The following is a 21219-nucleotide window of genomic DNA, read 5'->3' as shown; positions in this document are numbered from 1 at the left end:
TGCCAGAGAATGCACTGTTTCAGTCATACTGTGATGAGATCTTCACTCCAAGAGGAACATAAAATAACGTTACACTAATCAGTAATCACAATCAAGTATTTCAGAGTGCCATTTAATAAGTTACGTTAGATGCTGTAGTGTGGAGATAACGTTAGGTCTGGCTATGCAGATTCCAAGAAAGATAACGATAGCTAGTTAGCTATCTTACCGGTCTAGTAGAAAAGTAGCCATGTCACCATGCGACTTTATCGCATGAAACTCCATAAACTCCGTCCAACGAGCAAAGGCTGGCCCGATATTTATCCGACTTTTGCTCCTTCTTCGGTCACTGAGCTTTTGAGATTCGTATCTCACGGTTCGCCGGGGCTCAGGCAGAGAAGCAGGACGACGAAACTCGACGAAGCTGTGCGCATGCGTGCTGGAGCAAGTGGGGAAGCTATTTCATTTCTAAAGACGTTTCTAAAGATCATATTACAGAGGCATGTGAAAAACCACAACAAGCCCTCGCTCTATGTAAGCACAACTAACGATTCATAAAGACAGATTGATGAAAACAACTGTTTCGCGGCAGAAAATAGATTTTTTAGAAGCTGCATTCTCAGTGCCCCGTCCGCTGCCATTACATGAATATACTTGGCTCGCGCTGGATTTTAAATTTCTTCTACAGGCCTCCAAATTACACCAAAGTTATCTTGGTGAGTCAAACATCTTATAATATGCCGTAAATAAGGTCCAGGTTGTCAAAAACGAGCATTCTCCTTTAAGCTGGCTCTGCATTATATTGCGAAGGTTGTTGGCCAGGGGCCTGGTCACCCAGGGAAGGCGTTGGTGGAGGGGTGCTGGGAGTGGGGGAGTAGTAGGAGAGGGAAGTGGAGCTTTGTGAACCGGGTCTGGATGGAGGAGGCGGGGCTTGGCCTGGGTGTGGTGGCGCCGGTGGTGGTCTGGCCGTGTGTGCCCCCGTGGCTCTTGCCTACGCCAGAGGTGGACGTCTCCCTGCTGGAGTTGGTGAGGGTGGGGGGATGGGGGGAGGGCCCGGCTGGGCTGGTGAGGGAAAGGTTGCAGAGTGTGTGGGCGGCGCATTTGCAGATCTTCACAGATGGTTCGGTGGACCCCCGGAGTGGGAAGGCTGGTTTTGCCATCCATATCCCCCAGTTGTGTTTTACCGAGGGCAGGCGGCTGCCTGATGGGCTGTCGGTGTTCACTGCTGAGGTGATGGCGCTGGTGTGGGCGCTGGACTGGGTTGAGCGTGCGTGCCCACAGCGGGTGGTTGTGTGTTCCGACTCAGCGGCTGCCCTGGGGGGCCTGAGCGGGGGTTCACGGGTTAGGCCCGATCTCATCCTTGAACTGGTGATGGCTCTGTACAGGGTGGAGAGGGTGGGGTTTATATGGGTCCCGGCTCATGTGGGGGTGGAGGGGAATGAGGCTGTGGATGCAGCTGCTAAGGGGGCTTTAGGGCAGGAGGTGGTAGGGGTGGGGGTGGATCTGGGGGTAGCTGAGTGGAGAGGTAGGATACAGGGGGTGCTGATGGAGAGGTGGCAGGCTGAGTGGGAGGTGGAGGCGAGAGGGAGGCATTTCCATGGTATCCAGGGGAGTGTTAGGGGGGAGAGGGGCGCCCTGGGAAGGGGTAGGAGGGAACAGGTCATGATGACCAGGCTTCGGTCATTGTGGCCTGGCCTGGGACGTGGCCCGGATGGGGAAACATGTGGATGGTCTGTAGCTGTGGGGGGAGGGAGACAGTGAGGCATGTCATGTTGGAGTGTGGGAGGTACAGGAGGGAGAGGGCAGATATGTATGCTCAGGTAGTGAGGGTGGGGGAGCCAGTTGTGTCTCTGAGGCTCCATTTGGGCCATGGGAGTCACCAGTGTGAGGTGGGGAGGGCGGTGGCAAGCTTTATGTTCGCTACTAGGGGCGGCTGTATAGCTCAGGGGTAGTGCGGGTCGTCCAATGATCGTAGGGTCGGTGGTTCGAATCCCGGCTCCTCCTGACTGCATGTCGAAGTGTCCTTGGGCAAGACACTGAACCCCAAAATTGCTCCCAATGAGCAGGTTAGCACCTTGCATGGCAGCTGCCACCATTGGTGTGTGAATGTGTGTGTGAATGGGTGAATGAGAGGCCTTCGTTGTAAAGAGCTTTGGATAAAAGCGCTATATAAGTGCAGTCCATTTACCATAAGTGCAGTCCATTTACTGGCCTACATCTTAGGGTGTGAGGGTCTGGGAGGGGTGTAGTACCGTGTCTGGCCAGGGAAAGGCAGCAATACGTCGGCGTCTAGCCTGCCAGAAACCAAATGAAGAAGAAGAAGACGCAGAAGAAGTGTCATGGCGGGAAGTTTAGTATTGCCCTGGTGAAGCTCATTATAGCTTCATGATCTAGCTCGCTAGTGTCGTGGTAAAAAGCTTAGTTTCTGCTCATTGTTGCCGTTCCCTGTATTCGTACAGTGTTGTGAGGCGGAGACAGCCATGTGTCGATGCAAAGGTAAAATTTGCATCCCAGAATTGTAACGTTAGCTAACTGAGAGAGTTGGGTCAGTTATGGTGGTCAGTATTTTTGCTGAAAAACAGACGTAGCTAAGTTAGCTAGCAAGTCCAACCAAAACAGCATTGCGGCTTTTGCGTCTAAGGTCAGGTCGTTTTAGATGCTCTCCTAACATTATGAAGTAATGTTTGATTCAAGAAAGATGGTATAACGTTATTCCATTGACATAACGTTACCGGTAGTCCATGACCGTCGGCTTCCTCAAACTTGGGCAACACTAAGCTAGCTAGCTAGTGGGTGAGTGGGAACTAGCTAGCTTGTTAGCCAAGTTTAGTCGCAAATCACAGTTTGCTAAATATCTGTAGACTGTTCGTTGTTCTCTCGTATTTACGTGCCCCCCCCCCCCCCCCCCTCTAATGTTACATCAGGACAGCGACGTCAGAGAATGGTCTCGCTAACGGGCGTCCACTGTAGGCACGGAGAAGAAGAGTAGAGGGCCCACTGCCTGCATACGCGGTCTCTCCTCTGCCCTGGGCTCCCTCTCTTGCGTACACATTGCATCCCTTTCTCCACCTCCATCACCGTCTCAATACCGGTGAAGGGAGGATACTTAAACCCCGCACAGCAGCCAGTCCACGGTCGCCGTTCCTCGGACTGTTATCCACAGCCCCCTCCCCTGCGGCTGCGCTCCTCATGGAGGCCGTACCTCAGACCGGCGTCCCTGTGGCCAGTGAGGGAGGGGCCACCATCGTCCTGCCGGACTCCCCACTGCAGGCTGTCCCCAGCCTGGCCGTGGTTGCTCAGCACCAGCTCAGGCCCCGCCCACCCCCCCTCCAGCAGCAGCAGCAGCCTACTCAGACCCACGACGGCGAGAGGAACATCCCCCGCGTGTCCAGCCGGGACAAGCTGCCCGACGGACGGACCTCCACAGCCCTGGGGGGCGCTGTGACGCCCGTGGCGGCAGGGAGCTCCTGTGTGACAGGTCAGACGGTCCCAGCGGCTCCGCCCCCAGTGGAGTACACCATTGGAGGGGTGAAGATCCAGTTCCCGTGCAAAGCCTATCCATCACAACTGGCCATGATGAACTCCGTAAGCGCTTTGCCGTACATATGAGGACACAGTGGGTCCACCTCACTGGTGAATCAGGGTTATTTAGATACTGAGGTGCTGTGTAATGATCTTTGGTTGGGTAAATACCTAAAATAACCACTTGGCAGAGCCCATTAATGCTTAATTGATAGTATGGAGCCTTCACCACATCATTAACTACACAATAATAATAATTCCAGGACCTCTGGTATTTTTATTGACAGACACATTAGACACATTAGTACACGCGTGAGCGGCAAACACAACACACTTTCTTCAGGTGTCGCCGGTGGAATTTGTCCACTGCATTTCTCCCATCCAAGCCGTACTCCTCCAGGGGCAGCCAGGAGCAGTGGGCAGTCATCGTTCATGGCACCTGGGGACCAAGTCCAAGTGCTCAGTCCAGGTCCTGGTCAGGGACAGGACTGAAGAGCACCTGTTTTTCTGCATGTTTTTCCTATTGGGTTCTTTGGGAGGACACGGGGTAGAACATGCAGACATATTGGTTCTTCTGTGTTGCTGGTCAGCGACTGACCACTGTGTCTGCTTGTATCATTCCACAGATCGTCCGAGGGCTGAACCACGGGCAGCACTGTCTTCTGGAGAGCCCCACGGGCAGCGGGAAGAGCCTGGCCCTGCTGTGTTCCGCCCTGGCCTGGCAGCATGCCCAGCGTGGTATGGGTGCCCCACTAGGGCTTGACAATACAGCAATACATCACAATATTATTTTCCCTGATACTGTATCGATTATCCACAGTTTTTTTTTTTTGCACAAGGTTAAAGTGCTGAAAATGCTCAATAAGTACTGATGGACAGTCTGAAATCATTTCAACAGCTTTTATTTAAAAAAAACAAACATAAATAATATAGGGAAAGTCAGGCCTCTCAACGGTTGAAAGGGCACCATGTCCTTTGCTATGTAATATGGAAGGGCTGCAGTGAGGTATTTGGCATTTTTGGATGTGGGTGCGCAAACCGAAGTCGAAACTGGGAATGACGTCGAACTGTATGTCTATGGTAGCCTGTTTACCCTGGTTATTCAAAGCACGGTAATCGAACACGGTTTTAATGATGATTTATTTTGAAACGGTAATACTAATCGTCAGGAATTTTCACCGCGGTTTATCGCGAAACCGGTAACCATTTCATTCCTAATTGTATCGTTTTGTGACCTATGTATCGTGATGCATATCGTGAGGTCCTTGTCGATACCCAGCCCTATGCCCCGCCCTCCTGGCCTTCCTCACTGACCAATGAGATTATCCTCTGTCAAAGTCAGATAACAGTGCATTTAGTTTGTGATGAGCTGGTGAATTCAGTCTGTACAGCTTCTCTTTGGACTGCGAGGATGTGAGAAGCATGGTACAAGCAAGCAGAAGTATGGAGAGTGTGTCAGAAGTGCTCATTTGACTGATTTTTTTCAGTGATGTGTCTTTGTGGTTGTATACTGACGGAGGCTGTCAGATTTATGTAAATCAGGCTATAACTGACTATCCACTGTCAACAGTAGTAAAAGCAGCGTGGACATCTGTGAAACCCCCGTCTTCTCCCACCTTTAGTATGACGGCCATGTCAACATGTGCTCCGTGTCGCGCAGCAAAGCTTGAACTGGGCGTCAGCCCCCAGGAGGGTAAAAGCCAAGCTGAGGGTAAGAAGCCAGATGTCACCACCACGCCCTGCCAGTGCGCCTGCCACAACAAGGGCACCAGTGTCCCCACCACGCCCAAACCCGCCGCCACCGTGGTGGACCTCACCAGTCCAGAGAAGCAGTCAGGGGGACAGTGCACGACCCTTCCCTCAGACCCTGGTAGGCCTCCCATCAGAAAACACACCTGTTACCGATCAACTCCACCTTCTTCAAACACGCTATTATGTGCCGTTGTTTTTGTCGTTAGCCTTAAATGTTGTGAAGTTTTGTAAAATGTCAATGCAAAGTAAGATGTAACAAAACAAAATGATGACTTCCTCATAAGTGTTTAGTATGGTGCTGCTGACATTGTACTCCTGGTCTTGTGATGACATTTAATGTGAACACTTGCACTGCGATTACATATTTCTGTAATCCGCCATTTGTATATGTTGTTAATTTCACTCTTAGGTCAAATAAACCACTCATAATACACATACACACGCACACAAACATACCATTTTTTTGGTCTGTTCTCTTCCAGTGTCCCCACCAGAGGACTTCAAGCCCAAGAGTCAGTCCCTGGCCTCTCGTCTGTCTGAGAAGCGGCTACTCTCCCAGGCCTCTGACCAGTGGAGGGATGACGACTTTCAGCCTGATCGCAAACGCATCCGCACCCCAGCCGTGGACCAGAAAGTAGGTCCTGCTATCTCTCCACTGCTTGACTGTATTATGTGTAGTGATAATGTTATGTTCTGCCCAGTCATATCAGTATTGCTGTATTAAAATGGACCAAGACAAGTTTCATGTTGATAATAGTATTCAAAATCAGTTAACTTAATTGACTCCATTCAGCGTACTGTTAATTGATCATCTGCAGACAAAGACGTATTCTCCCTTCTGCGTGATGAGCCCTGTTCTCTCTCTCTGGCCGTCTCAGGGTCGCAAGAGGAGGTGTCTGGAGAAGGGGGTGGTCTACATAGACGATGAGCCTGAGGAGGGGGCCGGGCCGGGCCCCGGGGGGCACACCTGGACCATGGAGCTGAGCAGCCACGCCCAGAGCATGGAGCTGCCCTCTGCCTGCTGTGTGAGTAGCTGTACGACCTGTTTAGAGAATAAGAGCGAGAGACACTAGAGAGGAGAGAGGAAGGCTGGGTTAGTGGCTGTACTGGACATCCACACGTCACACACACACACAGACACGGTGGGGGGGGTTCTATCGGACTCAGTGTGGTCTGCAGGTGACAGTGGATCATCCACTGGTTAGGGCCCGTCCCCACTGGTCAGCGGGAATTAACGTGTGTCCGCGTGCCCTCCGCGTTTTCATCTGCTTGGGTGGCCGTGTTCGGGCTTCAAGCTAACAAGCGTTATAATCTTGCATAGAATACTGATTCTGTCAAATATATCGGTTCGAAAAATTATTTCTTTATCCAGGCATCTTAGTTTTATCAGTTTCATTATAGCGGAGCAGGTTATATTTGCTCGTATGTGGTATTTATTTTGTTCACAAGTTCGCGATCGTACAGCCAGGCTACAGAGCTCCAGGAACCCCTATGCCAAGCCGAGCTGCATCACATTGTGGGCGGCCCAGAATGTGATGCAGCTCGGCTTGGCATGGCTTAATTATCATGTTGAGTGATGAATGCACCTGTACTGCTTGTATGGTGTTTTCAGTCAGTTACTCATTGTTGCCACCGGGTGGCAGCAGAGTCCACTGAATGGCTGCGTCTTGTCATTGCTCATTCACACAGCAGCCAACCCTCTCTCAATTTGACTTGAGTGCCAAACGGAGCGTGATGAATTTCATGGCATATTTTGGCTCTGTTGTTTGGCTATTTGAACGCATACATGGCCACGCACGGTCTAGTTGGAGTGTAACTATTTCAGTGGATGGTGCCTCAACATCAACGTGCAGCAACTGGGATAGGCTGGTCTGTTTGATGATGATAGGACGGCAGATGCCTTATTTCCCCTTGTTCTTTGACAGTATGTTATTACACTTGATTGTGGCCAAGACTACGCCTCCAGGTGTAACCACAACAAAGCCCTTGGTTTTGTTTACATTTAATGTATTTAGTGCTGTAAATTGACAGCTGGTCAAACGGGGATCTCTGGAACACACACACACACACGGGTGTCTGGAAGCTCTGCTTTGTAACTGATCCGTGCCACTGTGCCCACGCCAGCTATGGCGACCCGTAGGTCAGCGACATCCAAACCAGGAAGTGCTCTTTTACACGAGTCAATCACAGACGAGGGTACCGGCAGACCATCACAACCCCAGCCTGTCCGTCCCTAGCTCACAGGTGTGTGTGTGTGTGTGTGGGTCGGCCCTGAGGCCTCGCCGGATGGCTGGAGGTGGAAAAAGATGAGGGAGGGAGGGAGACGTAGCAGAGAGAGGGAGAGAGTCCTGTGTCTCCAGTTTCCTCCGTGGCCACCCGACCCCAACCCCGCCGGCCCCCGAGCGCTGACTGACGTCCTGAATGGGGCCCTTTGAAGAGAGCTCCAGTTTTAATTAAGAGGGTTTGCCTCTCGCCCGGGCCACTGCTCTGTGAAAGCCGCTGGGATAAATATTGAATGGGGTTCAGCCGCTGGTTACTGCGCCCCCGGGGATAAACAGGTGCTTTTGAGGGCGGGTATTCAGGACCCCCCTCCCCGCCCCCCCTTACCTACGGTATTCCTGGCACGATGGTGGGTGGATGGGGGGGGAGGGGGGTAAGGTGTCTCATGTCTCCAAAGGTATCGGAGACCACTCTTATTGGAATGCATTCCAACCCCCCCCCCGAGGACAGTGGAATGAGGAGCTAATTGGCGTCCAGATGGAGGCGCCAGCGACACAGACCCCCCCCCGGCCTCCCACGGAGTGACATTCCCCTCTCTCAGGTGTTGGTGGCGGCGGGCGGGGGGGGGGGGGCGGGTGAGCAGGCCAGGACTCTGAGGTACTGAGTGGCACGGCAAGCAGCACATGGGTATTGCTATTGGGGTGGCGGTACGAGGGTCGGCTATCAGAAACGCATCTATAAAAGCATCACCTGGCGCTCGACCCACGAGTCTTTCAGGCGTTTCACCGCGTACCGTTTTCGAGCAGGAACAGGAAGTGGCTGAGCACTTTGCAGTCGACCAGAGTTTGGCGTCGCTGTATTAGTTTATCCAGCAACGTCAAATGTTTATCGGCGGTTTCCATCGCTGGTGAAGTCCCCGGGGCCGCCGAGGCTGAGGGGAGCCTCACCTCGCACCCTGCTCCACCCAGGAAACGGCAGCCAACAGTGGGATTGTCCCGCGTTGAATCGTGTGTGTGTGTGTGTGTGTAGCTGAATCCCAATCTGAGTGCGCACACCGCACTTGCGGCCCCTCGCACTTGTGGCCTGAGGCCTGAGCACTTAATTGACGTCAGCTGGAAGGGCCAGAGGGTGCAGGGCCGTGAATTAAATGGGACAGCACTCCAGTTTCGCTCAATGCCCCTCCCCCTTCGTTTTCATTGGCTGCCGCGTTCCTCCGACGCAGAGGCTGCTCTGACGCTCCCTTCAGCTCTGCAAATTGACCGATTGACGTCTGTTTTAATTTAATAATAATTAAAAAATAAGGTTGGGTGGGATATGTTTGCAGCATGTGGATTTCAAGATAAATGTTGTGTTTTCTGCAAATGTCATCATTTATGTGTGATGCACTCGAATCATGACTCGGATGCACTCAAGCACTGTGTCACATGAGACGCGGTGGGCTGTGGGTATTTTCTGCTCCTAAGTCCGTGAAATTGCGGACTTTCGGTAAGTGCGGTTAAAGTGCGCAAAATGGCGGCGTGGCGCACTTGTGGACCTAGCAATTCCGTTTTGGAACTACCCTGAGCCCTTGTGGACTTAGCGGGAACGCGCATGTAAGGGCACAAGGCCGCGAGTGCTCTGCACTTTCGCCTAAGTGCGCGATTTGGGATTCAGCTTGTGTGTGTGTGTGTGTGTGTGTGGCAGAGGAGAGCGCCCCCCCTCGTCCTCCACTATCTGCATTCCATTCCAGGGGGTGTCTGCTCACGGCTGCGGGGCCAAAGCCCGGCCTGAAACCGTGTCGGGGCCCGGCATCTCTGGAGGCGGGCGTGTAAAGGGACACCCTGGTCAGCTGTTTCCTGCTGCTGCCTCCTAACAAGGGCCCCTATTCACCAGCCCCCCGACCCCCCACTCCACCTGCTGATGAATAAGTCATTATGGGCCACCTCCAGGCAGGATATTTGGACGGGCCTATTGAATGTGGCAGCAGCAGGTAAGGTGATCAGGCCCTCGGACTCGACCGGCAGAGCCGCGGACCGTAACTGTTCCAGCGGAGAGGTGGAACCTGAACCGGGTTCTCGGTGGTGGCGACGGGGGGGGGGGGGGGGGGGGGTGGCGGCGTGCAACGCTGTTTATTTCTCCCACTGCCTGCTCGGAGGCCTCTTATCCGTCTGAGCCCTGAGGGGACGGCTCACAGGGGCATCGACGACTCCTATCACACGTTGTCATATTTGATGGGCCAACATGCTGGGAGAACGAGCATCCCCCCGGGTAACAGGAACCACCCTCTCCTCTCACCTCCTCCCCTCTCCCCTACTCTCCTCCCCTCTCTTCTCCTCTCCTCCCCCCTCCCCTCCTCCCCTCTCACCTCCTCCCCTCTCCCCTACTCTCCTCCCCTCTCCCCTACTCTCCTCTCCCCTCCTCTCCTCCTCACCTATCCTCCCTCCTCTCCTCTCCCCTCCTCTCCTCCTCAACTATCCTCCCTCCTCCCCTCTCCCCTACTCTCCTCTCTCCTCTCCTCTCCTCTCCTCTCCTCTCCTCTCCTCTCCTCTCCTCTCCTCTCCTCTCCTCTCCTCTCCTCTCCTCTCCTCTCCTCTCCTCTCCTCTCCTCTCCTCTCCTCTCCTCTCCTCTCCTCTCCTCTCCTCTCCTCTCCCCTCCCCTCCTCTTCTCTCCACCCCAAAGCGCAGGCTGCAGGGGACCAGGGCCTGATTCCTGGCGCCGGATTGTAACGCAACGGTGAACTGGCGTTGATTTAGAGAGGAGGAGTCAGGTAGAGAAATACCCTGGGGCCCAATCGGTGCCTGTAAGAGAGAGGATGGAAGGAAGGAGATGGATGAGTTTGAGAGGTTTTCTTCTTGGAAGAGTTTGTACGTAGTCCCACAGCACTACTAATGCTGTCCCTGAGTCCAGGGTTAGATTTACCATCTTCTCTCCAACCCCATGGGCCAAACATGATTCTCTTTGGCCAAAGACCAGCTTCTCAACTTCAGTCACAGAGTAATCAACAAGCCCTGAATTTGTTGAATGCCAATCCGGGGGTGGGGGGGTGGGGGGTGGATCAGATGGTTGTCACTGGTGAACGTGCAGTAGGAAGCATTGAGAGGCGTTAGCCTAGGCTAATGTTTCAAATCCACTTCCAGTGATTGCGCTAAGCTAGGCTAACGACCGTCCTCGAACGGATCTCAATGCTTCCTACTGCACGCACAGAGAAGAGGAGGGTGTCCATCTTATCTGACTTTGGGGAAGATGACAAATAAGCTAATTTTCCCAAAAGGTTGGCGTGTTCCTTTAAGAGTTTTGGGTTCATGCTCTTGACGGCTCGCCCCCTGTCCCGTCCCCTTGCTCTCTGTCCAGTCCCCGGCGTCCTGCTGTCTCTGCCCTTGCTCCGCCTCCAGAGGGGGATACAAAGACGTCGATGGGAAGTCCTCCAAGGACAAAGAGAAGGACGGCAAAAAGAAGGTCCCCAAAATCTTCTTCGGCACGCGGACGCACAAGCAGATCACCCAGGTCACCCACGAGCTGAAGCGCACGCTGTACTCCAGCGTTCCCATGACGATCCTGTCCAGCCGGGACCACACCTGCGTCAATCCCAAGGTCATGACCCTGTCCAACCGCAACGAGGGCTGCAAGGAGCTGCTGGAGGCCAAGAACGTGAGTACACACACACACACACACACACCAGTCACTATCACAGTCACACATACACACACACACACACACACCAGTCACTATCACAGTCACACATACACACACACACTCACTATCACAGTCACACATACACACACACACACACACACACACACACACCAGTCACTATCACAGTCACACATACACACACACACACACACCAGTCACTATCACAATCACACACACACACACACACACACACACACACACACCAGTCACTATCACAATCACACATACACACACACACACACCAGTCACTATCACAGTCACACACACACACACACACACACACACACACACCAGTCACTATCACAGTCACACACACACACACACACACACCAGTCACTATCACAGTCACACACACACACACACACACACACCAGTCACTATCACAGTCACACACACACACACACACACACACACACACACCAGTCACTATCACAATCACACATACACACACACACACACACACACCAGTCACTATCACAGTCACACATACACACACACACACACACACACACACACACACACCAGTCACTATCACAGTCACACACACACACACACACACACACACACACACACCAGTCACTATCACAGTCACACTTGCGCATACACACACACACACACAAACGCACACAGGAGGTACACGGTTAATTTTAGTTTATTATCTCAGTTCCACTGCTCCGTTTGTACCTCTCAATGGACTTTGATGATTATTCCTGGCCTGAATCGTCTTTCTCACTTTTTCTTTTTTAAACGGGAATTGACCCCGATATGGCCATGAAAACCTACACCTCTTCTGACACCACACACACACACACACACCCACACACACACGCCCAGTTCTCAGGTTGAAGGGCAGTGTTAATCTCATAAACATCACACCGTGACAGGCATTGTGAGGACTGTAAAGACTCTCGACTCTTGCGCTGTAATACAAACCTCAGGTTAAAGGCCGGGGCCCCAGACAGCCTTACCACGCCAGCCCTTTGGCGGCAATTACCCGCCATAATATCCCCAATCGGTCCGACCGACTCTTTTTGGCACGCCGGCGTGTCGAGAGGCATCAGACTCCCTTTCTCCGGCGGACGGGAGGCGCGTCCGCATCCGTGTATCATCCCCGGCGCCCATTCAGGCGGAGGTGAGACGCCTCGTGTAATGAGGGCCCCCAATTACGCTGTCATCGGAGGTGTCCGCCCTCAGTCGCCGGTCCCGTCACCCCCCCCCCCCCCCCCCCCCCCCCCCCCCCGGTCCTCCGTCCTGCGTATGAATGGATGCCCCTGCCACAACCTCAACGGACGGGAGGCGCACCCCTGACTGCACCCTCCTCATCACTTCAGGCCCCTTCTGTTACAGTCGGTGTACGGTAACAGTACTCCCTCCTCCCAACGCACACACACACACACACACACACACACACACACAGGCGTTGGCTTACAGTTAGCTCAGGCTTCACTGTTGTGCTTTCGCTGCTTCTGGTCCATTCACACCCGCGGTAAGCCTGACTGCGGGCTAAGCTGTCTGCGCCCCCAGAGAGTGTCTGAGTGGGGCCTAATCCTCCCCCCTCTCACGCCCAGCAGCCAGGGTTCAGTCTCTCTTAAGTGGGAGCTTAGTCTTGATGACTGTAACTCACAGAAGGGAGAGGAGGAGACGCAGGCCAGGCCGTACAACACACCGCCTCCCTTCCCCGCCCCTGAGAGGTGGCTGGGTGCAATTGCTGTGTGTGTGTGTGTGTGTGTCTGTGTGTGTGTGTGTGTGTGTGTGTGTGTGTGTGTGTGTGTGTGTGTGTGTGTGTGTGGGGTGGGGGTGGGGGTGGGGGTGGGTGTGTGTTTTCATATGGGGTGTAGTAGTGTGAGTGTGCGTGCGTGTTCATATGGGGGGTGCGCGTGCATGTGTGTTCATATGGGGTGTAGTAGTGTGTGTGTGCGCGTGCGTGTTCATATGGGGTGCATTAGTGTGTGTGTGTGTGCTCTTATGGGGTGTGTTAGTGTGTGACAGCGGTGACTAGAGCAGGCACCTCTGGGGACTGGGATAACTGAGGCTTATTACATGAGAGGTCTCACTTCATGATCTGGGTGAACAGTAGACAGTCCCGGGGGACTAGAACAGGTCTCACTTCATGATCTGGGTGAACAGTAGTCAGTCCCACGGGACTAGAAGACAGCGTGACGGTGTGAACTCTCAGATCTAATTCACCACCTGTAGAGACACGCCCCCGACTGCATGGGAACACACACACACACATACACACTCCACCCTGCATGAGAACACACACACACACGCGCATACATGCATGGGAACACACACACATGACACCATGGGCCTCTGGCGTGAACGGATTAATGGCAAGATGTTGTTTAAGGAAGCAAAATAAACTGTTCACCCATTTGAGCCAATATAGGAGAATGTAAACATTCTTCCCTGACCCCTCTCAACGAGACGATCAAGCAAGCTCCTGGAAAAATGTTAAATGTATTAATTGAGCTTTAGGAACATTTTACAGAGCACTAAACATGGAAAAAAAGTAAGATAGTGCAAACTGACTCAGTATATATATATATAAACGTAAGCATATGCAAATGAAAACACCCCAAATATTGATTTATTCAGATTGTGATGACACATTTGATATTGTTTTTAGTGTGTGTGTGTGTGTGTGTGTGTGTAGAGAGGTGGGGGGGGGGGGGGACTTTGAGGGCTACTTTGTGCTGTTGTTGAGCGTATACCTAATAATATACGTTATATGAACATTACGACATTTGTATACGTCTTTAAGCTCGTGTGTGTAGTACACGTCTATACTACACCCTCAACCACAGTAAACCACCCACCCCCCCCCCCCCCCCCCCCCCCAGGGCTACTCGTGCCCCTACTACCACGGCGTGCACAAGATGAGGGAGCAGGCCGCGCTGCAGTGGGTCCACGGGCTGAACCAGGCCTGGGACATCGAGGACCTGGTCCGCCTGGGGGGACGCCTGCGCTCCTGCTCCTACTACGCCGCCCGGGAGCTCATGCAGGACGCCCAGATCGTCTTCTGCCCCTACAACTACCTGCTGGACCCCCTGATCAGGGAGAGCGTGAGTTGAGGTGGGAGACGGATGGGGGAGAAGTTGGGGGGGGGGGGCAGGGACGGACGGGGGAGGGGGGGGGGGGCGGGACGGACGGGGGAGGAGGTGGGGGGGGGGCGGGGGGGGACGGGGGAGGAGGTGGGGGGGGGCGGGGACAGACGGGGGAGGAGATGGGGGGGGGGGGTGCAGACTGGGGGGGGGTTGGTGAGTGAGTGGGAGATCCAGGGTGTTGAGGTTAGGGAGGGAGCAGACTTCCATGGAGTATTGAAGAGAGAATTGAAAGAAGGAGCAGGGTGGGTGGAACTAGGGGAAGTGTGTGTGCGTGCGCACTTGTCTTTCATCCCCACCCCCTTCCCTCCTCCTCTCTCCTCACCTCCCCTCCACCCTCTCCCCACCTCCCCCCTCCACATCTTCCTCTAACCATCTCTCTCCTCACCTCCTCTCTCATCTCCTCCTCTCTCCTCACCTCTCTCATCTCCCCTCTCCTCTTCTCCTCCTCTCTCCTCACCTCCTCTCTCCTCTTCTCCTCCTATCCTCACCTCTCTCCTCTTCTCCTCCTCTCTCCTCACCTCCCTGACCCCCGTCTCTCCTCACCCCCTCAGATGGAGATCAACCTGAAGGGGCAGATCGTGGTGCTGGACGAGGCCCACAACATCGAGGACTGCGCCCGGGAGAGCGCCAGCTACACCCTGGGCCAGGCGCAGCTGCTGTCTGCACGGGAGGAGCTGGACGGCATGGTCACACACAACATCCGCCGCCCGCACCACCAGCCACTGCTCGCCTTCTGCTGCAGCCTGCTCAAGTGAGACGCCACGCGCCTGGAAGCTCCCTCAGAATAGAACCGAATAGACGCTCTGAAGCTCCCTCAGAATAGAACAGAATAGACGCTCTGAAGCTCCCTCAGAATAGAACCGAATAGACGCTCTGAAGCTCCCTCAGAATAGAACAGAATAGACGCTCTGAAACTCCCTCAGAATAGAATAGAACAGAATAGACGCTCTGAAGCTCCCTCAGAATAGAATAGAACAGAATAGACGCTCTGAAGCTCCCTCAGAATAGAATAGAACAGAATAGACGCTCTGAAGCTCTCTCAGAATAGAACAGAATAGACGCTCTGAAGCTCCCTCAGAATAGAATAGAACAGAATAGACGCTCTGAAGCTCCCTCAGAATAGAACAGAATAGACGCTCTGAAGATCCCTCAGAATAGAACAGAATAGACGCTCTGAAGCTCTCTCAGAATAGAACAGAATAGACGCTCTGAAGCTCCCTCAGAATAGAATAGAACAGAATAGACGCTCTGAAGATCCCTCAGAATAGAACAGAATAGACGCTCTGAAGCTCCCTCAGAATAGAACAGAATAGACGCTCTGAAGCTCCCTCAGAATAGAACAGAATAGACGCTCTGAAGATCCCTCAGAATAGAATAGAACGTTTATCCGCCATGTGTAACAAGTACAGGTATATTAGAATTCTTGTCATAGCTTGTCCTTAGATTATTTTATCAGCGCTAATCAGTTTCTCATTCCAGTCCGAGGTACACAGCTAGACATTTAAAGGTCGCTAAACTGGCAGTTTACTATCCTTAGTCTATTCTATCAGTATCATCCTCATCTAATTATCCCATCTGATCATGGATGACGGTGTCCTTGTCCGTGATGTATGCAGTTCAGATCACATACAGTAGACACCCCTACTACTCGACACTCCAAAGATTTTAGTATCTATGTTTTTTTTGTGCTTCATCTCCCGGGTCCAAGGTTAAATAGTCACATCTCATGCCCAACACTCACTCCCGCCTAAAAAACATTTAGCTTGTAACTTGTTTTAGGCTGATTGAATTTCTTCCCTATTTAACTTGGATAACAGAGTTTGAATTGGAATGGAATTCGTAATGCAATTAGGGAGGATATTTCAGACTTAACTTAAAGTTTTTTTCATTCTCCACCACAAACGTAAGAAGAAGTCACTCGGTTTATGCCGGCCTTACACCTACCGACTTTCCCCCCGATTTCAAAGTCTCAGACAAAATTCCAAAGTCTGAATAAAATCTTGAGAGTCTTGCTGGAGTTGCTGTGCGCACCCGTGATCACAGTCGTTAGGTGTAAGGTGGTCTTAAAACTTGACTCTGGACAGTCTTTGTCACGTCTTGGCCTTACGACAATATCAAACATGTTTAATATTCTCGCAAGTTTTTAGTCTGGTCTTATGCAAATTCTGTGGTTCAATGACGTAACCATTATCAACAACCAACAGGCGATTTGCAGAATCCTAGTCTGCGACTAGTCTGTGACTTAAAACTCAACAACTTAAAAGTCTCTAGATGTGAGTGGGTGTCAGATGACAAGTCTTTTAAAAGTTTTATCAAAGTCTTCTAGTGTATGGACAGCATTATGTGTGTTTAACAAGATGTCCGCCTCTCCCGGTACGTTTTGCAGCTGGATCAAGGAGAGCTGCAGCTTGCTGTCGGAAAGGGGGTACGAGACGTCCTGTAAGGTGTGGCCTGGCAAGGAGGTCCTGGGCATCTTCCACGGCCTGGGCATCACCGCTGGGACGTTTGGCATGCTGCAGGTCACCCAATACCGCCTTGCTTCATGGCCCTACCTTCCCTGGTCTCTCTGTCTCATCTCTCTGTCAGTTAGAATCCCTAAGCTGTTAGGATCGATCCTGGTTCTACTGCACCTTCTATTGTCTCCATCTTTATTTATACTCTATCGTAATCTCTTTTTCTGCTGGATGGGATCTTCATCCTCTCGTCTGTCACACTGGTTCCCTGTTTCCTTACTGCTCCCCACTACCTGTTTGTGCTCCAGTATTATAAAGCCAACCTAGGTAGTAACCTAGCTAGGACCAAATAACAGCTATGTTACTACCCTCACACACACACACACACACACAGACACACACACACACACAAACACACACACACTGTGACGGTTTGACTAGATTCATGTGGTTGCCAGTCAGGCTAAGGCGAGATGGAAGTGACCGAGACGGAATCGTCACAACACACACACACACACTCACTCACCCCCCCCCCCCCCCTCCGTGTGTAGAAGCACCTGGTGGCGGCGCTGGAGAAGGAGGAGCGCGTGGGCGTGGTTAACGGGAGGGAGGACGTGGTCCAGATCCCCACCATCAGCAACGCCAGCGCCTCCATCCTCAAGAGCCTCTTCATGGTGCTGGACTACCTCTACCGGGACGACTGCAGGTCAGAATCAGGAGAACACCCCCCATCCGGACCGGGTCGAGCTGTTACGGGGCTCGGCTGAGGGCTCGGGAGGTAGAGCTGGGTAGGGCTGGGTATCGATTCGAATTTCAAGATTCGATTCTAATTCAGAATCGATTATCACGATTCTATTCAATATCTGTTTGGTTAGTGTTACTAAAACCTGTTTTTTTTTTTTTTTTTTTTTAGCTGTAAGCTTAATAACATGACTGCCAAGTTATGCAACACATCAATACTAGGGCTGGGTATCGATACTGATTTCCAAAAATTAATGAATCATTGAATGAATTAATGAACTATTCATTCCTTCATTTATTAATTCATTAATTAAATAAAAGATCGATTTTGGGATTCATGAATCGATTCTGAATCATTTGATTGATCAATCGTTTTTTTTTAACCCAGCCCTAAGAGCGGGTCGTCTAGGGACCACAGGGTTGCTGGTTCGTTTTCCCGGCCCCTCCTGTGAAGTGTCCTTGGGGAAGACACTGAACCACCAAATTGCCGCCAGTAAGCAGGCTAGCGCTTTGCGTGCTAGCTGGCCGCTATCGGTGTGTGCGTGTGTGTGTGTGTGTGTGTGAATGGGTGAGTGAATGGGTGAGTGAATGGGTGAGTGAATGCGTGTGTGAATGCGTGTGTGAATGGCCATTGTAAAGCGTTTTATCCGTTAAGGTAGAAAGGTGCTATAGAACTGCAGGTCAATTACCATGTAAAGGAAGAGAGACGTACTATTCGCTAACACAGGCTCCGTAATCTGACTCAAATAAAACAAGACCTCCCTGTCATATGGAGGCGTCAGAGCCTGTTCAAGATTGAATAATCAGTGGTTGTGTTGAGAACTCAAACGTCATGAATATTGATGATGAGTCCCTCAGAATCTGGTTGGTCCTAAGGCTGTACTGTAAAAGACAGAGAAATCTGCTTATCCGTGTGACAATACTGAATCCACAGAGAGAACTTCTAATCAATTAAAACCCACTAGCCGTGTTGTACATCGGTGCTATTGACGGTGGTGGTGGTGGTGGTGTTGTTGTTGTTGACAGTATTGTTGACGCTCCGGCAGGTTTGCGGACGACTACCGCGTGGCGCTGCAGCAGAGCTACTCCTGGACGACGGCGCCCGACCTCCCGGACGCCCAGGGATTCTTCAGCAGGCCCCAGCGCAGGGGCCGACACCAGGGCCAGAGGGTCAAGACCCTGGTCCACACACTCAGCTTCTGGTGCCTCAGCCCCGCAGTGGTGAGAGAGAGAGAGAGAGAGAGAGACAGGGGGAGAGAGGGGAGGGTGAGCGGGGGGAGGGAGAGAGAGAGGGGAGGGTGAGAGAGGGGAGGGTGAGAGAGAGAGGGGAGGGTGAGAGAGAGAGGGGAGGCTGAGAGAGCGGGGAGGGAGAGAGAGAGGGGAGAGAGAGAGAGAGGGGAGGGTGAGAGAGAGAGCTGGGAGAGGGGCGGGGAGAGAGGGGAGGGGGGAAGGGAGAGCGGGGGGAGGGAGAGAGAGAGGGGAGAGAGAGAGAGGGGAGGGTGAGGGGGAAGGGAGAGGAGGGGGAGAGAGAGCAGGGAGAGGAGGGTGAGAGAGAGAGCTGGGAGAGGGGCGGGGTGAGGGGGAGAGAGGGGAGGGGCGGGGTGAGGGGGAGAGAGGGGAGGGGGGAAGGGAGAGCGGGGAGAGGGGAGGGAGAGAGAGAGGGGAGAGAGAGAGAGAGGGGAGGGAGAGAGAGAGAGGGGAGGGTGAGAGAGAGAGGGGAGGCTGAGAGAGCGGGGAGGGAGAGAGAGAGGGGAGAGAGAGAGAGAGGGGAGGGTGAGAGAGAGAGCTGGGAGAGGGGCGGGGAGAGAGGGGAGGGGGGAAGGGAGAGCGGGGGGAGGGAGAGAGAGAGGGGAGAGAGAGAGAGGGGAGGGTGAGGGGGAAGGGAGAGGAGGGGGAGAGAGAGCAGGGAGAGAGAGAGCAGGGAGAGGAGGGTGAGAGAGAGAGCTGGGAGAGGGGCGGGGTGAGGGGGAGAGAGGGGAGGGGGGAAGGGAGGGCGGGGAGAGGGGAGGGAGAGAGAGAGGGGAGAGAGAGAGAGAGGGGAGGGAGAGAGAGGGGAGGGTGAGGAGGAGGGGAGAGGAGGGGGAGAGAGAGCAGGGAGAGGAGGGTGAGAGAGAGAGGGGAGGGTGATGGAGCAAGTGGACCAGAGGGATATCTGAATGATCTGTCACATTATACCTTATCACACACATTGACTCTTGAGCAATGTGTCTAGCATCAGAATTATTGTCTTTGAAGTTAAGTATGAATTTGAAGATGTTACTCCATTGAGTAAGTTAAAATGTTTTTTGTTTTTTTACTATAATAAGATACCAGTATTCACATCTTCTGTACACAATATTTGTCCAACTTGCAGCATGTGTAGTTTGTCTGTCCTGTGGTTGAGCATCTCAGTCTTGACTGGCCGGTCGTGTGTGACAGGCCTTCTCTGACCTGAGTGGCTCGGTGCACACCATCGTCCTGACCTCTGGCACGCTCTCGCCAATGAGCTCCTTCTCCTCTGAGCTGGGGGTCAAGTTCTCCATCCAGCTGGAGGCCAGCCATGTCATCAAGAAGTCCCAGGTCAGTGGCAGCGGGACAGATGTCACCAGTGGTCCCTTAGGAGCAACGAATGTCGTGTTTTTGCAGACTGTAGATTAACTAGCCAAGTTAAGATAGCTAGTTGATGTTAGCTAGTGGTAACGTTCGCTGTCTCTGTGGTTTTGCCAAAAACTTACCATCCTCGTCGTCAGAACAGCGTTTTACAGCCTGCGCTCTAGCCCAAAAAGTTACACTTTTTTTCAACTGAAAAAAAGCCTACAGCTCGTGGCGCTATAGCGCTAAAAAGCGCATGGTCAGTAGCTGAAGTACTCCTCTTCATGGTCAGTAGCTGAAGTACTCCTCTTCATGGTCAGTAGCTGAAGTACTCCTCTTCATGGTCAGTAGCTGAAGTACTCCTCTTCATGGTCAGTAGCTGAAGTACTCCTCTTCATGGTCAGTAGCTGAAGTACTCCTCTTCATGGTCAGTAGCTGAAGTACTCCTCTTCATGGTCAGTAGCTGAAGTACTGCTACACGCTGTCTAAAGTGTGCCCCCCCCCTGCAGGTGTGGGTGGGCACGGTGGGCTCGGGGCCTCAGGGCCGTAAGCTGTGCGCCACCTTCCAGCACGCGGAGACCTACACGTTCCAGGACGAGGCCGGCGCGCTGCTGCTCCGCGTGTGCCAGACCGTGGGCCGTGGCGTGCTCTGCTTCCTGCCCTCCTACAAGGTAACGCCACTTAGCAACACCCAGCCCAGCCAGGGCAGACCACACAACAACAACAACACAACAACAACAACAACACCACAGCAACAACACAACCACAACACAACAACAACACCATCCAGCCTAGCAAGGTCAGCTCGCGCATTCAAGACGGGGGGGATATGCCAGAATGGACAGTGTTTGTCTCCTGAAATCGGGAGTGTCCTAAAGCATCAGATTATTTTGACAGTTCCCGTTTTTGACCACTGGGAGGTGATGGAGACCATATTATTGTAGATGGGTAGTACCTTTGTCCTCTGCCCCACTTCACAGTGAGAAACCATAAGAAAGGTGAGGGGAATCTGATAGATGGAACAACCCAAGGAAGACTTGACTCGGGAGGTAGAGCGGCAGGCTGGGGATCACAAGGTCCCCGGTTCGATCCCAGCTTCCGGAGTGTGCCGTAGTGTTGTTGAGCAAGACACTGAAACAAAAAAATCGCTCACGTGCGGCACAGTGAGAGAGTACCTAGTACTGTCGCCTCACAGTAA

The 21219-nt window shown here is 52.7% G+C and overlaps 1 protein-coding gene across 1 annotated transcript in view; it reads left to right on the top strand.

Moving 5' to 3' along the window:
• Positions 1 to 3168: 3168 nt before the first annotated feature.
• brip1 (BRCA1 interacting helicase 1) overlaps positions 3169 to 21219 on the top strand; it is a gene marked incomplete at its 5' end in the record, with an annotated part of 37417 nt that continues 19366 nt past the window's right edge. Inside the window, 13 exons of the mRNA XM_084458771.1 lie at positions 3169 to 3564; positions 4128 to 4239; positions 5162 to 5371; positions 5736 to 5887; positions 6132 to 6278; positions 10805 to 11101; positions 13993 to 14214; positions 14808 to 15007; positions 16643 to 16775; positions 17261 to 17415; positions 18497 to 18671; positions 19869 to 20009; positions 20531 to 20692. Of these exons, the coding sequence (XP_084314897.1) occupies positions 3169 to 3564; positions 4128 to 4239; positions 5162 to 5371; positions 5736 to 5887; positions 6132 to 6278; positions 10805 to 11101; positions 13993 to 14214; positions 14808 to 15007; positions 16643 to 16775; positions 17261 to 17415; positions 18497 to 18671; positions 19869 to 20009; positions 20531 to 20692 (2502 nt within the window). The remainder of the gene's footprint in view (positions 3565 to 4127; positions 4240 to 5161; positions 5372 to 5735; positions 5888 to 6131; positions 6279 to 10804; positions 11102 to 13992; positions 14215 to 14807; positions 15008 to 16642; positions 16776 to 17260; positions 17416 to 18496; positions 18672 to 19868; positions 20010 to 20530; positions 20693 to 21219) is intronic.

This window comes from Borostomias antarcticus (assembly GCF_949987555.1).
Source record: "Borostomias antarcticus genome assembly, chromosome: 1".
Classification (NCBI taxonomy): Eukaryota; Metazoa; Chordata; class Actinopteri; order Stomiiformes; family Stomiidae; genus Borostomias; species Borostomias antarcticus.
Note: the sequence above shows the minus strand (reverse complement) of the source record. Positions and strands in the feature narration are given on the sequence as shown.